The following is a 22611-nucleotide window of genomic DNA, read 5'->3' on the forward strand; positions in this document are numbered from 1 at the left end:
TGCACTAAGCTGTAAGTTTGAATCCACATGGGGCAGTTAGGAAGGAGGAGGAGTAAGAAAACAGGATAAACAAAGTAGGACAAAGAGAGCACCCTTGTTGTCTTTACAGCAGAGAATCAGGCACCGTCAGTCACAGCAAAGGGGATCACTGTGCCTGGCAATTCTGCTCCACTCAAAACTACTAAGTAGGGACTGTGAACCTCCCTGTGTCAGGCACTGAGCTGGGTCTGGTGGAGTGGCTGTGATGGATATGACACGACCTCTGCTTGTGCCAAGAGGCAGTATGGGGCAGCGGTGATGGCATGGCTTTTGGGACCAGGTAGACCCTATTCCTTACTAGTTCTGTGTACTTGGACTTACTATTTCACTGATTTTTTTGCCTTAGTTTCCTTATCTGTAAGATGAAGATGAATAATAGCGTCATTTTAAAAGACTATTTGTTGAATAAATAAAATAATCCATGTAAAGCACTCATAATGGAATTTGGCAGATAAGAGCACCCTCCTAAATCTTAGCCATGATTATTATCCATAAAATGAATCTCACAGTTTATGGGGAAAAGACACACAGCCTCAAAATCTACATATCAGCCTGGCTGAGAAGTGCCCCATCACAGGGTTAGTTAGTGCTTTGGGAGCAGAGAAGAAGGTGCAATTCAGATTTAAGGACTCTGAGGAGGCATTGTAGAGGAACAGGTGTTTGAGGTAGATTTTAAGTAATTGTGAGAAATCGAGCAAAATCCTCACTGGATCATTTCTATTGTCCTTTGATCAATGTAACTAGTATCCTCATGGCTTTCCAAGAATAGGGGTTTGATTTTTCTTTTATCCACACTTGGAGGCATCACATAATTATACAAGCAACTATTTAATTAGATACAGTCTGTCAATATGAACAAGTTAGCATAAAGGACGTATTTCTCTAAAATTGCCACAGAGACATTTCAGTAAGCTTTAATTATGTAGACACTGAGACCCACACCAAGACCGAGAAACAGTCACCCAATAGAGAAGCAAAGGAGGTCCTACGATTTCAGTTGCTTCTAGTTTGGAAGTGTACGAGGGATAGAAGATAGCCCCAGATAACCTGGCTTTAACCTTCTCATGCAACTATTCCTCCCCATTCTCCAATACAGGGCTTATGTTCTTTAGAAGCTTGTATCTCTGTGGTCCTCCAAAGAGGAATCCATTCCTCACTCAAGTTCTTGCTCATCATGCTCTCTCTCTTCTTTTCTCTCATTCTTGCCCATTCAAATCCTATCCAAACTTTGAGACCAGGACAAGGTTGCCCTTGTGGAGGAACACTAACTCCATCTCACAGTTGTGCTTCACTTCTCTGCATCCCTGTCATACTAGCGTCCCTACTGTGGTTTTAGGGTCTATTCCCTTTTGTTGCCCTTTATATTTAGTGTAGAGATCAGTCTCATAAATTCTATTAGAAATTTCGAGTCAGGAATGTTCTTAAATTTCATGTAAATCTTCAACTGTACCTAGTGTCATGTATACAGTAGATGTTTAATGAATGATTGTTGAATACTTGTGCTCCTTTATGTTAGGACAGACACTGTTCTATGAACAGTCCCATAATCCAGAAAATTTGGTGCCTCCTCTTTAGAGGATTACAGATTAACAGACTACCTGTGGTCTGGCAGACAAGACAGAGAAACTCCTGTGAAGCAGGAAGTGGTCAGTGCCAGGAGAATTTATTGTGGAATTGAAGGAGGAAGACACTACTCTATCTTTTCATTGTGCATTCTCAGCTCTTAATGCCTGGCACGGGGTAAGTGCTCAGATATTTGTTGACTAAATTAAGTGAATAACTTCTACTTTGAGAGTGAGAAAGCCTTGAAAGAAATATTTTATTAAGATTTATCAAGAAAGATCAGTGCAATTGAGAGGTATAGATACAATCAACATATGGACAAAGAATAGCAAAAACATTTTTCTCTCATCGCACCCCCTTTTATACATTTTTCTGTTTAATCCTGTCTCACACCTGTAGACATAGCATTTAAGGGAATTATAGCCACTACCACCTTGTTTTCAAGGCCCAGATGAATTTGGAAATGTGGTATCCACTTAAGAGCTTCCGTCACTTCGTGAAAACATGGCTCCATGAACTGCCAAAAGCACTTTGGTACAAACTCCATAAAATCAGGAGATCTTTCTTAATACCATCTGGCAACTACTCTGTGCTTACTCTCCGCCCTACATTCTAAAAGTTTAAATGGTCAGAGGGAAAGAGCAGTTGTCACATGATAGAGTCAGTGTTCTAGTATCATAGGGCCATGGCAGGACTGGAGCAACATCTATAATGTCCAAAGGTAATCCTATCAATCTCTAAGGGTCATTGGGTCAGTGATCCCCTGTGTGCTAGGCAGAATAATGGCCCTCAAAAATAGCAGTCTAGGAATATGTTGCTTTACATGGCAAAAAATGGATTTCGTAGATGTGATTCAGTTAAAGGTCTTGAGACAGGAAGATTACCTTGGATTATCCAGGTGGACCTAATCTAATCTTATGTCTTTTTAAAATTCAAGAGCTTTTCCAGGTTGCGGTCAAAGAGGGAGATGTGTCTACTCACAGACCGTAGGTGGCCATGTTTGCAACAGGGGCATGTTAATTTTCTATTGCTGATGTAACAAACACCACAAGTGCTCTTGGAAGATTAGTGGAAGGCAAGAACTGGCATCTCTAATATAATTATACAGGTAATGATGAGTAGTTTGGAGATGTGACTCCAAAGCCTCAAGAAGGACAGACCAGCACCTCTGTAAAAGATCTATCTCTTTTTTCCCATGGGGCCATAATTTATCTGCATCTAAGAAATAATATTGTAACTGGAAGAAAGTATCTTCAGTACAAATTCTTCATTTTTGAGGTTAAATGATTAGGCAAAATGGTAAGATTAATATTAAAGATTGATAGAAAAAATTGAAACATTTCATGTATGTGCATTGATAAACTTTAATGCATGTTTGGGATGAGGTGCAAAATGAAGAGACAGGGACTTTAGTAGCAATAAATAGAACTTGAGAATGAAATAAATACTCTATAGAAATATTACAATAAATAGAATAAATTTTAAGTTCCTAGAGAAATTTTTGAAAATACCCACATTCAAAGCCATGAATTCTTACTCAACTAGTATTTAATTTTGATTTTGTCCCTGAAGCCAAAGATGTCGAGAGAGCTGAGCTGCTTGCTGGATTGGTTGTGGCTGTGGAGACTGCATTTCTGCCATGAAAAGCATCTGTGAGAGAGCAAAATGTCTGTTTACATTCCTCCTGTGAAGGGAGTTGGGAAATAATCTAGGAAGCCCAATCCAAAAGCAAAGATGTTCAATCTAGTCTTCTCTGTGAGAGCCAAACTACAAATCATCTAAATGTTCCACAAATGATTTACTGATGTATTTTAAATGAGTTATTGATGTTTCCTTTTTCCCATGGGGCCATAATTTACATGGATCTAAGGAATAATACTGTAACTGGAAGAAAGTATCTTCAGCACAAACTCTTCATTTTGGGGTTAATCTGATGATGTGCTTGGCAGATGCTGTAAAGTATAATTACTGAGATGATGTAGAAATACCAAGTGTTTATTAAAACAATACAAAGTAAGACAAATGGTATGACTGTCACAATATAAAAATATCTAAAAGCCAGAGTTCTTTAATAGTGGAGAACTTTTTCATTTTTGGAATTAAAAATATAATGTTTTGTAAAAAATACAAATGATTACTATTAATACCTAACATTCATGGAATGCTGAATTTGCTCATTTCTGCACATACATTGCCTCATATATATATACATATATATATAATTGATTTTTTAAAAAGCAGTTTTTGTGCTTCATGTGACAAACAGATTCAGACACTAAATGCGAAAACTGAACTATTTCTAGAATCATGTTTAAAAAATCTCTAATTTTTGCTCATGAAAGTGCTTCATTAGCAAAACAGTCTTAGTTTATGATTTCAATTGACTAAAAATGAAGTGTAAAGTAATTTAAAGCATTATGGTGGCTTTATGTGTAGAGATTGGGTGCCAAATGCTGTGAGCACAGAATACACAATTGGTAACTAAGAAATGGCAAAAACACCTAAAGCAATATGTTTTCCAAATAAACACACACACACACACACACGTACATTTGTGCAAAATTGTTTTCAGTCTAGAACTTTCCTATTAACTACCATGCCTTACATCAAGTCTATGATCCTAGAATTAGCTTAATATTTTGAATATGTAAAGGCCTGTGGTGCCCACTTAATGCTTTTCCACTGTCAGGAGAAGATTTGCATTTTGAACTTTATCTCTAAATGTGACATGCAAAGGTTATTCCTGGTAAAGAAGTTACAGCTGTCTCCAAACATGCTACTTGTTGCAGTATCTACAATCTATTTCATATTGTGGAAGACCCTAGACATAAAGTAAAATAGTCTATCATTTACTGTGTGACCTTCAGTAAGTCATTCAATCTCTCTGAGCTTATTCATCCTTCGTTTTGAAAAAAATACTCAACCAACCCATTATAGCTTTACTGAGGCTAAATGGGATGATATCAAATAAAGCACTTTGCCAATTGGGAGAAGCCTTCTAAATGTATATATGTGTATATATATAATACTTTAAATTTCAAGTTCTGGGATACATGTGCAGAACGTGCAGGTCTGTTACATAGGTATACACATGCCATGTGGTTTGCTGCACCCATCAATCCATCATCTACATTAGGTATTTCTCCTAATGGTATCCCTCCCTTAGCCCCTTACCTCATGACAGGCCCTGGTGTGTGATGTTTCTCTCCCTGTGTCTATGTGTTCAACTTCCACTTATGAGCAAAAACATGTAGTGTTTGGTTTTCTGTTTCTGTGTCAGTTTACTGAGAATGATTTCCAGCTTCATCCATGTCCCTGCAAAGGACATGAATTCATCTGTTTTATGGCTGCATAGTATTCCATGGTGTATATATGCCACATTCTCTTTATCCAGTCTATCATTGATGGGCATTTCGTTTGGTTCGAAGTCTTTGCTATTGTGAACAGTGCCACAATAAACATATGTATGCGTGTGTCTTTTTAGTAGAATGATTTATAATCCTTTGGGTATATACCCAGTAATGGGATTGCTGGGTCAAATGGTATTTCTCATTCTAGATCCTTGAGGAATCACCACACTGTCTTCAACAATGGTTGAACTAATTTACATTCCCACCACCAGTGCAAAAGTGTTCCTATTTCTCCACAGCCTCACCAGCAACTGTTGTTTCCTGACTTTTCACTGTAAACAAATAGCATAAAAGCAATAAATACATTTCCCTTCACTGTATTAAAATGTGTGACATTTTATTTGAGTTACTAAGAAAAATCCTGGATTTAGAACTTCTGGACCTTCTTCACTTATAAATTTGAGGCTACTCTTTACTATATAGTAGTTTTTACTTTAGGGCTTTGGTACATTTTATTTAATAAAAAGGGAAAATGCCAACAGTGAAAATAGAATTAGAAGATTTCAAGCACAAGAGCATAGCATGGTTATGCTCAGGGCAAGTGAAGGGTCCCCTTCACTGGGATTCAATGACTGAAAATTATGAAGATATCAAAAGTGCAAGAAGTCATAGGAAATATTTTTCCTCAATGGCAAAGATGACACAAGTAGAATGGTTAATAAGGAAGTTTTATGGGTTTTAATTCCCCAGCTGATGTTCAACACTTTATTTAGTTCTCATCTGGATTTTAAACTTTTGCTTGAAAAATAATCTCATATCAATTTCCATTTCTTTGGAAAGCTCCCACATGTAATTTGTTGATAACATCTCTGAAGAGCAGATTTAATGATATTGCCCAGCTGTTGCTCCAGATCATGTAGGGTAGAGGAGGCCACAAGAGAAGACATCTGTATTGTCTCAGAACGTCAGGACGGTACGGATGCTGCAATAGGAAAGAAGAGACATTGTGTTAACATTTAGACAACCCACATGCTTCCATGTGAGAGTCCAAGGAGCATTTGAGGTGACTTAGTGAAAATCAATCTGTGTTTCCAGCTGCCCTATTCCCATCCCTATGCATTTGGATCAAGTCAAGTAAAACAGAAGTTCATGTTTTTTGGTTTTCTCTTGTGTTTTCTTCAACCTTAAGCTCACTCATAACATCCTGAGTATGCCTGTCATTTAGACTTTAATTCTACATTAGCATCTTCAAAAAATCATTTTTTAGTGTCCATGTTCCTGGTATGATAAAGAATATAAAACAACAACAGATAATAACATGCAATAAGTTCTTGTTATTTGTCACATACTTCAAGCATTTTTTTCACTTAAATCTCAACCTAAACAATGACACTAAAAGTGGGTTTTCACATTATTTCTATTTTAGAGATTATAAAAACTGAGACTTAGAAAGATTTGTAACTTGCTGTGGTCACACATCTGGTATAGAGTGTTGGGATTCAAACCCAAATATAAATATGCACAAACTATAAGATGATAGGTAACTTGCCTGAAAGGACTGATAATTTAATAAAGTTAGGATCATGCTGGAAGTTTAATAGACCTTTGATACAGAGATGTTTAAGGATTCTTAGAAGTAGAGAATAAAGGTGATTTGTATTAATTCTAGAATACTTCATTCTTGTGAAGATTGGAAATATAACATTTACACTAGAACTAATGCCCTTTCTATAAACTAACTTTTGATGAATACTTTTAAGAAAGGATGGTCTTTGCGAATATGAGAATTTTATATATGTGTGTGTGTGTATATATACACATATAAGAAAAAATGTATGTACATAATTTAGAGAATACAGGACAGAAGAAACAGGTAAAAATATCTGTGATCTTACAACTTCAGAGTAATCATGGTTAATGATTTCTTGAATTCTATCAACTTTTTTCTAGACATAGATACATTTTTTTACTATCCTTTTTGAAAATTTGGGATCATCTTGTAAATACAATTTATGTGTTTTATTTTGTGAGTCTAAAATTAAATTATGAGAATTTGCCAAAAAATTCATTTTTTTCATTTCTAATGGTTGGAATTTATTCAATCATATTCTTAACGTTGGACTTTTCAAATGTTTCTAAATATTGTTATTACAGATAACAAGTAAACATGCTTAAACATATATGTATGTTTCAGGCGATTATTTCTATAGTTTTCTAGAAATGGTATTGCTGGGACAAATGATCTAGTTTTTTTTTTGGAGGTTTCTGACACAAATCACCAAATTGCTTCCCCAAAAGGATGTATCAATTACTATTGGTGCCCTAGTCACCTTATTCTTACCAATATTATTACAATTTCTAATCTTTGCTTATTGATAGAATTTATTTTATTTAAACATGCATATTACTATATGACATTCTTATAAAGTGAATTTAGGCATGCCTAATGACTTCTTTTGTTGCTCAACACTGTCCTCTGGTTTTGGTCATCTATATTTGCTATCATCTTATCAGTTCTATGATGATGATGAGTCAATAACAACAATGATGACAATGACAACTAACCTTTGATGACTGTTTTCCATATATATGTGTGTGTGTATATATATATATATATATATATATATATATATATATGCGCTCTTGAGAGGCGGTGTGATTTAATAGAAAGTGAATAGATTTGCTAGCAACAAGATCTACCTTTGAATTCTGGCTCCCCTTCCTACCACCTGATGATTTTGACTAAGTCATGTCTTCTCTGCTTTTCGGTTTTCTCCTCTCTAAGATAGTGAGATTGAGACTGACACTAAGCATTATCTGGGAATCACATGAGATAATGCAGGTAAGACACTTAGCAGAACAGCTGGTGCTCTGTGGGTGCTAGTTTCTTTCCCTCCTCAAGAACATATGTTGGATAAAATATCTAGTATAATAGTTTTGTGCGTGCCAAAGAAACACTATTTAAAATTGAAAACCTCATGAGATTAAGTGTGGGATAGCAGAAACATCTCAGACGTTGGAGCTAGAAGGCAGAAGTTAGATATAACAGCCTGTTTCCAGTTATGGTTCATATAAATGCAAGTAAAACAGTTCATTATATTAGGTGATTGTAAGAGTAAATGTTAGAGGTAGTGAGGGAATGTGTTCTCTTTCTGGGTCCATAAGGAAACATAGTTTTAGGGGCAAGAACTTCCCAGTGCCATGCCCTCCTCCCATCTCTCTCCATCCGGGAGATGTAATGGTCTCTCTTTTAATTTTCGCAGGCACGGGAAGAATCAAAAAGTCAATCACTCCGCGGAACTTCTTAGGAACTCCTTTCGTTGGCCAGAGGTCTTGGAGAAGGTTGGGGTCCCTCCCAGGTTAAAAGTCCCCTTGTTCCACACTCCTTTGGATTCTATGTTTGAATCCCCTTCCACAAACTCTCTCATGGAAGCTGTCTTTCTCTCTCCTGGATTTTCTCTCTGGAGTCCCCTTCCACACATTTTCTCTCTCTCTCATGTGGAAGTTTTCTCTCTTCTTCTTCTTCTTTTTTTTCTTTCTCCACCTAAAATAAATTCACTTTCTGCAAAAACTCTGTTTGGGGTCCGGTATGTACTTTGTGAGTGCACCTGGTCCCCTCTCTCATTCTTGAGCAAGCAGGAGACCAAGAACCTTGGAGAAACGTCCTCTCAGGGGAGCTGAGGGCACCCTTGAACTCCAACATTTTGGCAAGCCAGCCAGGAGGGGGGTACAGCCAGGAGGAGGTACAGCCAGGAAAGGGGTACAGCCAGGAAAGGGGTACAGCCAGGAAAGGGGTACAGCCAGAGAAGAAAACTTCTAACTGTAAGTAAAACCACCCCATTCTGTCCTGTCTCTTCAAGAACACCTGAAGTGGCCTCAGCCAGGCAGGGCTGTGGGGAACTGGAGCAGCAGCGTCCAGCCTTGGGGGCACAGCCCAGTCTGTCTTAAGCGGTGTAGCCCAGCCAGAATTAAAAGCTCATTTTTTCCCTCCAAGCTCTCTCTCTCTGCTTTCCCTTTATTGGCTTTCTTTCTCTGTCTCTCTTTCCCTTTCCCTCTTGGCTGTTCCTCTGGGCAAAAACCTGTGGGAGAAGGGACAGGCAAATCCTATGCACAGTTACTGGGGTTAGACCTGGGCACATGCAGGTGCTGCTGGGAGTTGGGCTCCTGTGCGGGGAGGAGCAGGGAAGCATCTGCCCTAGGCCTTTTGCTCATTGTCAGCTGGGAACAGCCCAGCCCCAGGGGCAGGCCGAGCATGTGCAGCAAGCTGCAGCCACCAGCGCTGTTGGCCAAGAGAAAAGCAACAGGGAAGGGACTCAGTGTGTCCTGGCCAGGCGCAGAGGCTCTAAATGCTATAACTTCCCTGAACACTCCTGCCACCCATGCCAAGCAGAGGGGCAGCACTTAAAAAAGCAAAGCTGGGCAGTGCTTTTGCTGACTGCTCTTGGTCCCGAAGGCAGGGCCTGCATGAAACTGCGGAACCAGGCTGTTAAAAACTGCAGTCAGGGACGGAACAAGGGAACTTCCCCTGGGGCATTCGCCTGACAGCCATGGGTCCCTGTGTGGGCAGCGGCTGGGGGAGTGGTCCAGGGTGCGCACACGGTCCTGGCATCATGGCAGAACAAAACATGGGGCAGGCCTTCCCCTCTGGCACACAGCAGGGTGGTGCAGACGCCTGGCTTTTAAACTGACAGAGGCAAGCTACTTTTTTTCCCTCTCCCGCCTGAGAGAAGGGAAATGGCTGCTGGTTGTCAGCTCCACCTGGGACAGTACCTCAGGGTGCAGCATTCTAATTCAAAATACGGCTTAAGAAAGCTTTCTGCCTTCCCTTAATACAAGTGGCCTGTTAGCACAGTCGGTTAAGGTGTAAGGCCTGCAACTGCGAGTTTGTTGGTTCAAGTCCCTGGTGAAGTCAGTCTTGAATTGGGAAATTTAGAAGCTAAAGGCTACGGGACTTGTGTTTTTTGTATAATTTGTCTTGCTTAGGATTTGCTCTTTCTCTACAGCAGAACATTTCCATCCAGAAGATCATAGTTAAGCCAGTTCCAGGGCTCAAATAATCAATAGCAGGTCTCACAACCTTAAGGGCATTTTCCTACGGTGAAAGATGGGTTAGGGGAGAGGATGCCCGGGTCCTGAGGGTATTGTTCCAGCCTCAGCCACGCCTGGCCTGCCTTCTTTGAACTGTGTGCTCTAATGGCCTCTCCCTAGAAGTCCACCTTTCTAGGGCAGTTTTACAAGTTGACCTGTGTAAATTGGACTTTTGCTGGGGAATATTGGTACCCATCTCCTGAGCCTCACTGGCCTCATCAAGGGCTCATTGGTATGTGACTACCCAACTGAATAGCCCCTTTCATTCCATGCATCTATGGTGTCATGGGAGGTCCTGCAGACAGTTAGTGTGCGTCCTATGATGCTGGTAGTCATGATGCGAATCCAGTACATAGGAGGCCCTCTGATAAGATGGATCACACATCTTGGGCACATGAAATTTCAGGGTACTGACTGAAAGATGTTTCATTTTAGTATCCATTTTACCTAAGGGACGCCTTAGGTCGAAGCAGCTGTAATTTCTTTAACCAGGGGTACAGGCATCCCTTGTGTTCAATTTCAGATGGGTGCTTCTATTCCCAAGCTCAAGTCCCCATAACAGTGTGTACTGGAAAATTGGAACCAATTTAGCACACAGTCTTTAAGGAAGAAGCAGCTCATTTTTCTCTGCCAAACAGCGTGGCCAAATTACCCTCTGCCAAGTGGAAAACCTAGCCCCCAAAGGGAAGGGAAGAAAACCCAACAGCTTTCCTTGAGCAACTGCAGGAGGTTTTAAGAAATTACACTCCCCTGTCACCAGATTCCATTGAGGGTCAGTTAATACTAAAGGACAAGTTTATTACTCAATCACTCAATCAGCAGCAGATATCAGGAGGAAGCTTCAAAAGCTGGCCTTGGGGCCAGAGCAGAGTCTGGAATCATTACTGAATCAGGCAACCTTGGTGTTTTATGATAGAGACCAGGAGGAACAGGCTGAAAGGAACAGGAGAAATCAGAGAAAGGTTGCTGCCTTAGTCATGGCTTTCAGGCAAGCAGATCCCAGGGGCTCAAATGAGGGAAAGGTTCAGGTTATCTGCCAGTCTGGCAGAGCTTGTTACCAGTGCAGTCTGAAGGGACATTTTATAAGAAATTGTCCCCAGAGGAACAGATCACCATCTTGTCCATGCCCACTGTGCCAAGGGAATCACTGTCCCAGGGGACGAAGGTTCTCAGGGCCTGAGTGTCTGACCAGATGATCCAATGGCAGGACTAAGGATACCTGGAGCAAGTGCCAGCACGAGCCATCACCCTTACAGAGCCACAAGTAAAGCTGACCATAGAGGTCCAGGAACTTAATCTTCTCCTGGACACTCGCATGGTCTTCTCAGTATTTCTCTCCCACCCTGGAGACTTGGTGCTTGTTAATTCTCTCCCCTCAGACTCTCCCTCTCCAGGCCCATCCTGGGAAGGACCATTTTTGGTCATTCTGTCTACCCCAATGGCAGTTAAGGTGGTGGGAATTGACTCATGGATTCATCACACTTGGCTGAAGCCTTGGACACCTCCTAACAAGTCATAGACCCTCCACTCTGCAGCCTGAAGTTCCAGGAGATGACCCTTCATACACCAGTGAATCATTAGAAGATCTACATCTGCTTTTCTAACAAGATCCTCAGGAAAGTAACCATGCATAAGTTTAATTTATATCCTAGCATTAACAGAACTATAACACTCAACTTTGCTATCTCTCAAACTCTGATTATCCTTTTCATAGTTTTTTTTTTCTAGGAAAATGCTGCTATTTTGTAAACCAGTCAAGTATTGTTTTGAACGTAGAACTCAGGAATCAATCAAACATAGGGCTAAAAATCTACAAGAAACAGTATTGTGAAGCTTGTTTAACAACTGACTATCCTGGCTCTATTCTCTCCTAGGCTTGTTTATAACCATTCTACATTTGTTGGCCTCTGGGTCTCTCATCTTTAACCACCTTGTCACGTTCATTTCTTATAGAACTGTAAGGTCACAAGTAATCCTGCCACTGGAACCCCAGATGTCCTTGGCTTATGGGCTCTATCATGGACCTCAGGATCAACCTGCATGCCTAAAAGGCTCCCCTCTGGGGGAAACCTCAACTGCAGGGCCCCTTCTATGCCCCATTTCAGCAGGAAGTAGTTGAAGAGAGATTGACGCCCGTTTTCTAACAGAAGTTATTTCCTGTTCAGAGTGGGGAATGAGGGAATATGTTCTCTTTCCGGGTCCACAAGGGGGCATAGTTTTAAAGGCAAGAACTTCCCAGCGCCATGCCCCCCTCCCATCTCTCTCCATCCGGGAGATTTAACTGTCTCTCTTTTAATTTTCATGGGCACAGGAAGAATCAAAAAGTCTATCACTCCAGCGGAAGTTCTTAGGAACTCCTTTCATTGGCCAGAGGTCTTGGAGAACGTGGGGGTTCCTCCCAAGTTAAAAGTCCCCTTGTTCCACACCCCTTTGGAGTCCATGTTTGAATCCCCTTCCACGAACTCTCTCGTGGAAGCTGTCTTTCTCTCTCCTGGATTTTCCCTCTGGAATCCCCTTCCACACACTCTCTCTCTCTCATGTGGAAGTTTTCTCTCTTCTTCTCCTTTTTTTTTCTTTCTCCATCTAAAATAAATTCGCTTTCTGCAAAAACTCTGTTTGGGGTCTGGTATGTACTTTGTGAGTGCACCTGGTCCCCTCTCTCATTCTTGAGCAAGCAGGAGACCAAGAACCTTGGAGAAACGTCCTCTCAGGGGAGCTGAGGGAACCCCTGAACCCCTGAACCCAAACAGTAGGAAATAGAATTGGCTTATTTTTCTAAGGCTTAGAGGAAGTGTAAGATAAACATTTATAACAGGGTTTAGTACCTGTCTTTTACAACAAATTTTCTTTGTAAATTTTTTATAAACTACAATAAAAAGAAAAAGGAAAATCTAGTAATACCTACTTAGAAAACAATCCAAATGTAGTTTCACCTACTCCCATAATGAAAATGCTGAGATAGTCCTGAAAATAATTAGATGTCACCCTTATTTGGATGACAGGCAAAGGTGTCAGTGATTCCACGTTATAATTATGGCTCTTTAACTAAACTTTTTTTAAGGGGGCAGGTGCCAAAGTGAGTGTTCTCTTTTAAATAAGGCTGAGTGGCTCTAATCATTCAGATTTGCTATAATCAACCTAATTTGGCTTCAGCAGAATAGAAAATGCAAACCAATTGTTTTTCAGCTTCTCACAGTATGATCTTACCTGTGCTCCATGCAAAGACTGAACTGGTAATGGAAAACCAAGTTACTCTAATTTTTCTCATCCTTCCACCCTTTCATTCTCTGCTAGACAACACCCTACTGTAGAATACAAAGCCAAACAAAAAAACAACTTAAAATCTACCTCTTTCCAGAGTGAAGCAGGTCAAATCCTTCATTTATTTTTTCAAAAGGTAAAACATTGGTTATTAATGCATCCAGGGAAAACTTCTTAGCCATAAAATCAGCCACAAGTTTGGGGACAGATTCTTTACTCTTAAAGCCTGAAAAGAAGACAATATCATTGTTAGAGTCAACCAAGGTAAGTAGGAGAATTGAAGAGAAGATTTTTCAAATAAATGAAAGTTTAGAAAAGGTGCTGCATTCCAGACTGCTATAACTGAGGATAATAAGAGATAGAGTACTTCAGTATGCTTTTACTGTGCTTTGACATAAAAAAAAATCACAGATACACAAGGGTCCTTAGTTATTCTCTCTCACATAGAGAAATTATAGTACAGATGTTATGCCCAAAGTTAAGGAGCAAATTCATTGGTTTTCTAGATTTGCATGTACATGATTTATTATTATAGATTTCCATGGCCTACTAGAAATTTCTTTGCCTTATGCAGTCACAAGTACAAAAAGAGGCGGAGATGAAAGATTCTGGTTAATAGTGACATCAGAAAAGTCTATCTTGGGACTGCGCATGGTTCATGCCTGTAATTCCAGCACACTGGGAGGCTAAGGCAGGCAGATTGTTTAAGGTCAAGAGTTTGAGACCAACTTGGCCAACATGGTGAAACCTCATCTCTACCAAAAAAAATTATCTGGGCACTGTGGTGCACATCTGTAATCCCAGCTACTTGGAAGGCTGAGATAGAAGAATCACTTGAACCTGGGAGGTGGAGGTTGCAGTGAGCCAGGATTGTGCCACTGCACTCCAGCTTGGGCAACAGAATGAGACTTGGTCTCCAAAAAAAAAAAAAAAGGTTCTACATTAGTTCCACATCAGGTTGATTTGGAGACTACAGATAAAAAAGAAATTTTAATATATTTTTTATTTTGTTGCTTTTCAAAACCTTATCTTGTCACCCATAAAATGAGAGAAATTCTGAGATTAATGAGAATTTGGCTCTGAAGCCTAACTACATACCTCCAAAAATAGCTCCTTTCCAGCTGCGTCCAGTCAGTAGCAGCATAGGGTTCATTGAGAGGTTTTGGGAATCAGGAGGTACCCCTACAACGACGCTTGTGCCACATGCTTCATGACAACATAACAGGGAAGCCATCTGGAATAAAGTGAATATTTAGCATCCTTAGCTTGGAGTGGTATAGTTCCTACTCACAATGCACAATATCATGTAATAGGGCTTAACTCGATTTTGAGTGTGTAGAGGAAAGAGATCATGTCTTTTGCTCCTTCATTCCCCCCGCCTTTTTTATGCATAGGATATTCCTGTTGATTCAGGAAATGCCCAGAAAATGGTTTTTGAATGAAAGGATAGATGAATAAATTGATGTGCACTTAATTCTTCCTGAAAAAGGAATAAAGAGGCAAACATCATTACAAACATACATAAAGTCTGGTTCCTTATATAAGCATACATAATTTTTAGGCAATCTATGAATTAGTTAATTCATTTTTCATTGATTTATTAAGTAGGTATTTTGAACCCAGTATTTTTAAATTTTTTTTATTTTTTTTGAGACAGAGTCTCACTCTGTCACCCAGGCTGGATTGCAGTGGCACAATCTCAGCTCACTGCAACCTCCTCCTCCCAGGTTCAAGTGATTCTCCTGCCTCAGCCTCTTGAGTAGCTGGGATTACAGGCACACACCACCATGCCCAGTTACTTTTTGTATTTTTAGTAGAAACAGAATTTCACCATGTTGGTCAGGCTGGTCTCGAACTCCTGACCTCAGTTCATCCACCCGCCTCTGCCTCCCAAAGTGCTGGGATTACAGGTGTGAGCCACCGTGCCCAGCCTGAACCCAGTACTTTCAATCAGATATTTTGATGGTGAACAAGATAAGCGATTATATCAACAAAATTTGTCTCTTGTCCACTTGATAGTCTCCCTTTTTTAACAGATTGCTGTTCTACTGTCCATTTCTCAAATGGACATATTTTAAACACTGTTTTTACCTCCCCAAATGTATACTGGTTTTATATGAAATTACAAAAGACAGCTCAGGAAGTCTTTTCTAGTCATCTTTTTAAACTTGTTCTGTAGTTAGAAAGTGGTTTAGAATCCTGCCAAGGTATGTAATGATTGGTTTTTTGATTTTGGATTCTGACCTTTGCAAGACCAGACATCCTCAAAACATGTGATTGTCAGACATTTGGTGTCTTGAGATCAGGTACACTCCAGATCCACATGAGAAAATGAATGAAAATATAGAAAAAGAGCATAAGGAGAAAAGCTATAACCCTGGAAAATGTTGGATTCTCTTGACACTTTATTCCTCTGTGGCATTTGTCCCAGGTCAAGGCTGCTGAGAGCTTTGATCTCAGGGTACTGCTCCCCATTACCCACACTGCTGGACCTTCTAGAAAATCTCAGCAATGGAAACTTGTTGGTCTCTGGAGACTTTTTCAGTAGGATTCTAGAGAATTCTGGGTAGGTGAAATATAGCTAGAGGTGTGTTTCCTATTGCAATTGATATTTGTAACTGTTTGAAAGTAATACCATGTAATAAGCCCAAGATGTAGTAAGAACTGCAAGATTGGAAATAGTATTTCATATCAATAATGCCAGCTGAGGCTGGGCATGGTTGCTCATGTCTGCACTCAGTATTTTTGGAGGGTGAAGTAGGAGAATAGCTTGAGTCCAGGAGGTTGAGGCTGCAGTGAGCTATAATCACTGTGCTCCAGCCTCGGTGACACAGTGAGACCCTGTCTCAAAAAAAAAAGGCAACTGACATTTATTTGGAGCTTACCACATGAAACATGACAGGTTGTACTGCGTGAAGTATTTTGCATGCATTGTCTCATGTATTTCATAAACAATGCCATGAGATATGTGGCTCTTAACTTTTATGGGTGGTAAAATCTGTTGACTTTTTAAAGTACTCAGTCCAAGTAGTATTGGGTATTAGCCATGTGCCAGCACTGTCCAGTTTCTGTTATAAAATATAAAGATGCATTAAAGCAGTCACTTTCCTTAGGGCACATCCTCTTTAATTAAAATAACAGATGGTCTAAAATTGCACATTACTTTTGACTGAAGAATAGTATGTAAAAAAGTTTGGAATTTATTAAGAACATATACAAAATTATTAAAATATTTTTGTTAAGAATGTAAAAGAAAAATAAAACTTTTAAATTTGAGAAATGAATTTGTATTATTTATATTTACTTAATTTTGCATTTTTAACTAAAAAATAATAAAGTATATCTGTAGTGGCTCTGTGAAGAAAAACAAGTCCTTTTTCTTTTCTCAAGAGAAAATATGACTTAAGACAGGTTTGCTTAGCTGATTGAATGGAAGATTTCTCATAACAATAAATTAAATAAGCCAGGTAACAAACAGATGATGGGAAATTTCCATTCATCACTAAAAATAGCATCTATAAATAGTACATATATTCTGCTGCCTAAATGCATCTTCCATGTTGCAGAGGCAGAAATCTCAGGGCACGTCATGGTACATACCATGGTGTCAAGCCGACCGATGACTTCAAATGAAAAATCCACACCTCCATCAGTCATTTCCTTTAGCACCTCCTGGATGGGTTTCTTGTAGTCTTGAGGGTTGATGCATTCAGTGGCACCCAACTCTTTGGCCTTTGCAAATTTGTCCTTGTTGATGTCCACCGCAATGATCCTGGCTGCTCCGGCTGCTTTGCAGCCCATAACAACAGATAGGCCGACCCCTCCCAGGCCAAACACAGCACAGGCAGAGCCTGGGGTAACCTGTGTTTTCAGAAAATGCAAAAATTGATTAAGTAATGATTGTTAGAAGTTGCTGAAGCTTTATAAAGTGATATGCCTAGGTGTTTATCAAGAGCTACTCAGACTCTTCTGTCCAACCTGTTAGCGAAACCTCTTTTGACTTGAGATGCTTCATGTTTAAATTCAAAAGGTTACACTAGTTGAATGGTTCACAAATTGCTGCATATTAGATTCACCTGGGAAGTTTTAAAAAATATCCTATTGTCAAGGTCACAACCCATGCCAATTAAATCAGAATCTCTGCAGGTGGAATTCTGTCACCAGGTGACTCCAGTGGGAAGGTTAGGCTGGGAGCCAGGGGACTGGATGATCTTTGAGATCTGGATGGCAGTGATTATGATATTGAAGGGACTCTCAATTGCTGAAATCCATGATAGCTTCAGTATCTCATATATGCACAAAGGCAATATTCAGAAAATAAGTGGAAAAGAATACTCCAGGGAAATGAAAAATATTCCATTTAAACCCTCAGTAATTAACTCCTCTGTTCATTTATGTTCAGTGGTCATGACCAGTATATCCCTAATTTAAAAAATACACTAGTGAACAACATAGCAATGAAACATTAGTCTATATTTTAATAATAAAATCTATTGTTATGAGTATCCTCAGCTTATGTTTATAGGTGGGCTCACTTAGATCACCCGTTAAAACAGATGAGGTAATTGAACAAAGGGAGTAAGTGCTAAAGTCGCCAAAATTTGGAAAAGATGCTCTCTCATTGGTTTAAATTGCCTAGGGGTTATTTATTAAACCTAGTGTCCCATAGTCAGCCTTCACTGTGGGTAACATGCTCTTCCTGTCCTAAATAATCTCATTCTTATATTCCCTTAAGGGTGTCTATTCATTTATTTATTCATTCATTCATTCATTCACCAAGTATTATTCAATACTATGGAGGACACCACCACTTTCTACCTTAGTTAGAAAAATACAAGGCTTGCAACTGTGATTTAAAAGTGCTAATGATTATGGATTGTGATTTAAGTTTCAGCAGGAGATTTGAGAAAGATATTTTCATCTCACCTCTCATATTAAGCAGCAATGAGAGTTTGGGCAAATATCTTTATATCTCTGAACCTCGGTTTCATAAAATAATGCATACTACTAGATTTTCAGCGTACTCAGATGAGGAGGCTTTAAAGAATTTCTGCTTGAAATTTACCATGTCTGAAGTATATATGTATATTCATGGCAGGGAAGACAGTTTTAGCAGTGAAATGCCATATTGATGAATTACACATCCCTGAAACTTCATTATTTTCTTCTAAGAATCCACAGAGTGGGTAAGCCTTGGTTTGGAGGTGCATCAGGTAAGGCTTTGGACTCTACTGTTGATCCTAATTCTGGGAGTAGAGGATCCACAGACTAGATGCTCCTCAAGGGCAAATGCTTCATTTCATTAACTTTTGCTGTCAGAGCCCAGCAGAACCTACAGTGCCTGAGGCATGTGTAGCTGTTAAGTTGTATGAATTACTACATGAGTTAGTTTTCAGACCTAAAATTTCATGATCCCATAAACAGAAAATTCAGAAGAAAAATTATTGAAAATGACATCCTTATATTTTCTTAATTCAATGTTTTATCTGTCATAAACAGGTGAAATTTCTAGCATGTGCTCTCAATTCTTTCTGGGCCATTTTTCTACTCTTAATCAACACTCCAAATCTTTAAAAATAATCTTTGATTCTTGTGAGAAAGTGCTTCCCTTTTCGTTCCTGACAGTCTACATGTAACCGGTTTTATCACCCACTGTCATTCTTACCTTGGCAACTTTGACTGCAGACCCATAACCAGTTGAAAATCCACAGCCAATGAGGCAGACTTTCTCCAGGGGCGAGGCTGCATCAATTTTGGCCACTGCATTCTCATCCACCACCGTGTACTGGGAGAAGGTGCTGACTCCCAGGAAGTGGTGGATGGGCTTCCCTTTGCAGGTGAATCTACTGGTGCCATCCTGCAGGGTCCCCCGAGGATTACTGAGACTGGGCAGTGCAATACACAGACACACAGGCATGAGACAGGAGCATAACTAATGTGCAAACTCAAAGTCTGTGCAAACAGAGCATCAGAAACCTACTCATTTTTCAAGCAGTAGTTGCTTTCCGGGTTTTTACAAATTCTGCATTTTCCGCACTGAGGAGTAAAGAGCGGGATGACTTTATCACCTGGAAAGGAATAAATCAAATTCTTTTACAATATCTATCCAGAAATTAATAGAGCAAAAACTTAAAGCTTACATGTATAGATTAGAATCATGTGCCTGAAAAGTCTCCATGAAACATATCCAATCACAATTATGTCATTTGTCACTGCCTGCCAAGGCATTGTTTTTTAGTTTGGGTTTATAAGTGCCCGAAGATTTCTAAATAGAAAATGCAAATGTGGAAAACAACATGGATTAAAAAAGTTACTTCCACTGTATTAATAAACTTTTATTGAGAGCACTAATTTCTCCTAGAGTCTTTGCAAATATAATTTATGTAATCCTCATCTAATTAAATCTTAATTCAATATTCTTCCTGTAAGTATAATTATAAATTTTAGTTGAAAGTAGTCTATTATATTTCCAGTAGATGTCAGGAAGATGTGGAATTTCGAAACAAGTCTTGCCTTTTGAAAGTGACTATGCTTATCTTTATTATAAAATGAATCATTTCAAAAAAAGATCTTAGTTCTTTTTTGAGGAAAACTAACAAAAATAGGACAAAAAAGAATTACAGAAATTCATCTGAAAATCTCAACCCTCCACAATAAGGCACTTTCTTTTAGGATAAGAATTGACTTTCAAATGTTTTTAGCTGATAATTTTTGAATTATCTATTTATACTGTCATGGTGGAGAAAGGAGGTGTAAAAAATAAGGCTTTCATTTTGTTATTAATTTATTTCTAAGTAAAGAAAATAGTAAGAGCTAAAACTCAAATTGGATGGTTTATTTTATTATTTTCTGTTCACAGTCTAAATTAGTATTTGGTAAAGGGCAGGTAGAATCCACTGGCTAAAGTGATGCTTTAGAGTTAAAGATAATTTTTATTTCTAATCACCTATGCTATCTATTTCATAAGACCAAGAAAAATGATTGGTGCATAACATTCTATAGGCAAAGTTTATGTAAAAATGATGGTATGAAAATGTCCTAGTTATTCATCCTTTACCTCTAAAAATATTTATATTAATACATAATAAGATTAGGGTAAAATAAATGTTGAAGATAAAATAATTAGTAATCTGTAACTAGTTGCATTGAAGCATGGCTGAAGGTAGGAAGGCCGACATTGTTGATGGTGGATGGCTCCTGCTATGTTTCTTTTACTTCCTTTCACCTAGTTTGCTTCACTGAGTACATGCTTGGAAAGAGAGACCATGTTGGAAGAGGAAATTTGTGAGGGGACTCCATAGGCCACCTAAGAAAAGATCATGTTTATTCAGCAATAGCAATGTAGCCTCCATTTTGTGAACTCAGCATAGAAGTTTCCATACTTATGTCTTTTCCCTCCTCCCATTTCTAGTTGTCTGGTCCTGGCAGAAGACAGTGTTCAGCAACACTAACAAGGAAGTTATTAGATCATGAATTCACACTGGTAGGCACTGTGTCTCTTTTGATCCTCATACATCTCCAGGCTCTAAACTGTTGCCTGGCATCTAGTAGATCCTCAGTACATAATTGTTGAAGGGTAGAATACATGTGTGCCTGAAGGTACACATGCCTGAATCAGGCAGGCAGAGAGGGAAGGAGGAAACTCTTGAAATCCTGGCTGTGCTGTGACCTTGTGCAAGCCTTTTCCTCTCTCATTGCCTCTGTTTCCTCAACTGGGCTGAGTAATCTTGTGATGGTGAGCCAAGATGTGTTCACTGAGTGTGAATCCTGTACCTGGTTTGACTGTAGTCACTCCTTCTCCAACACTCTCCACGATGCCGGCTGCCTCATGGCCTAAAACCACAGGAAGTGGGGTCACCAGGGTGCCACTAACCACGTGGTCATCTGAACGACAGATTCCTACAGCCACCATCTACAGAATACAGAGAAAATATTTAGAGAAGCATCCAAGATGGCCAAATAGGAACAGCTCTGGAGGCAGTTCCCAGCAAGAACAATGCAGAGAGTGAGTTCTTTCTGAATTTCCAAATGAGTTTTCACTGCCCACAGACCAGGACATTCCTGGGCCAAAAAGCATCAAGAGTTTCCAGCATGGCTGCTTCAGCTGGTGCTGTGGGTTGGTGTAGAGAAACTCACACAAATCTGCGTGGCCATTTCGACTAGCGCCTGGAATGCCTGGGAGACAGAGCAGCCCATTCAACAGAAAGGAAGGGGGCTGAGACAGGGAGCCAGGTGATCTGGCTCGGTGGGTACCACACCCACAAAACAAGCAATCTGAAATGCTCTGGATTGAGAGTTTCCCAGCAAGTGCAGCTGGACCCGGGATGGTCCCGCTCAGTGGAGGGAAGGGCATCTGCCACTACCAAGGCTGTCTGCCAATACAGAGACAGTTCTAACCACCTCAAGGAAGTTCACACAGCAGCTGGGCAGATCCTGTGGCAGCTCAGCAATACCTCTGCTGGCAGATTGTGACTAGACTATCTCCATGTGGGGCAGGGCATCTATGAAAAAATGCAGCAGCAGTCAGGAATTTATAAATAAAGCCTGATTTTCCTAGGACACAGCACCTGGGAAAAGAGGTGGTTATGAGTTCCACTGCAGCAGACTTAAACGTACTTGCCCAGCAGCATGGAGCTCTGAGCACAGCACTTGAGCTCCCATAAGGGACAGATTGTCTCCTCAAGCAGCTCCCTGACCATCATATACCCAAAGAGACACCTCATAAAGGAGAGTTCAGGCTGACATCTGGCATGTACCCTTCTGGGATGAAGATAACAGAAGAAGAAACTGGTAACAACTCTTACTGTTCTGTAACCCCTGTGGGTTATCCCCAGGTAAGCAGGGTCTGGAGTGGACCTCCAGCAGTCCTGCAGCAGAGGGGCCTGACTGTTAGAAGGAAAACTAAGAAACAGAAAGAAATAGCTTCAACGTCAACAAAAAGGATGTCTGCTTAGAGACCCCATCTGAAATTCACCAACTACAAAGACCACAGGTAGACACAGCCAAGAAGATGGGAAGAAACCAGTGCAAAAAGGATGAAAACACCAAAAATCAGAATGCCTCTCCTCGTCCAAGGGATCACAACTCCTCAACAGCTAGGTAACAAAGCTGGATAGAGAATGAATCTGATGAACTGACAGAAACAGGCTTCAGAAAGTGGGTAATTACAAACTTCTCAGAGCTAAAAGAACATGTGCTAACCCAATGCAAAGAAATTAAGAAGATTGAAAAAAAAGTTAGATGAAATGCTAACTGGAATAAACAGCTTAGAGAAGAATATAAAGGACTTGATGGAGCTGAGAAACACAGC

General features: G+C 39.8%; 1 protein-coding gene and 1 long non-coding RNA gene across 2 annotated transcripts in view; one reads left to right on the forward strand and one right to left on the reverse strand.

The window, feature by feature from the left end:
• Positions 1–19: 19 nt before the first annotated feature.
• Positions 20–5077, forward strand: LOC105717543 (uncharacterized). Its single transcript, XR_001107540.3, has 3 exons — positions 20–319; positions 1615–1779; positions 3175–5077. It is a non-coding gene; the product is annotated as an uncharacterized LOC105717543 (long non-coding RNA).
• Positions 3582–22611, reverse strand: part of LOC105717540 (alcohol dehydrogenase 1C) — a 31218-nt gene continuing 12188 nt past the window's right edge. Inside the window, exons 4-10 of the mRNA XM_021670108.2 lie at positions 21075–21213; positions 19282–19369; positions 18967–19186; positions 16902–17162; positions 14400–14535; positions 13389–13527; positions 3582–5934 (exon numbers count right to left, since the gene is read on the reverse strand). Of these exons, the coding sequence (XP_021525783.1) occupies positions 5910–5934; positions 13389–13527; positions 14400–14535; positions 16902–17162; positions 18967–19186; positions 19282–19369; positions 21075–21213 (1008 nt within the window). The 3' untranslated portion in view covers positions 3582–5909. The remainder of the gene's footprint in view (positions 5935–13388; positions 13528–14399; positions 14536–16901; positions 17163–18966; positions 19187–19281; positions 19370–21074; positions 21214–22611) is intronic.

Source organism: Aotus nancymaae, unplaced genomic scaffold, assembly GCF_030222135.1.
Source record: "Aotus nancymaae isolate 86718 unplaced genomic scaffold, 86718_ANA_hifiasm-v0.15.2.pri h1tg000006l, whole genome shotgun sequence".
In the NCBI taxonomy this organism is placed as follows: domain Eukaryota; kingdom Metazoa; phylum Chordata; class Mammalia; order Primates; family Aotidae; genus Aotus; species Aotus nancymaae.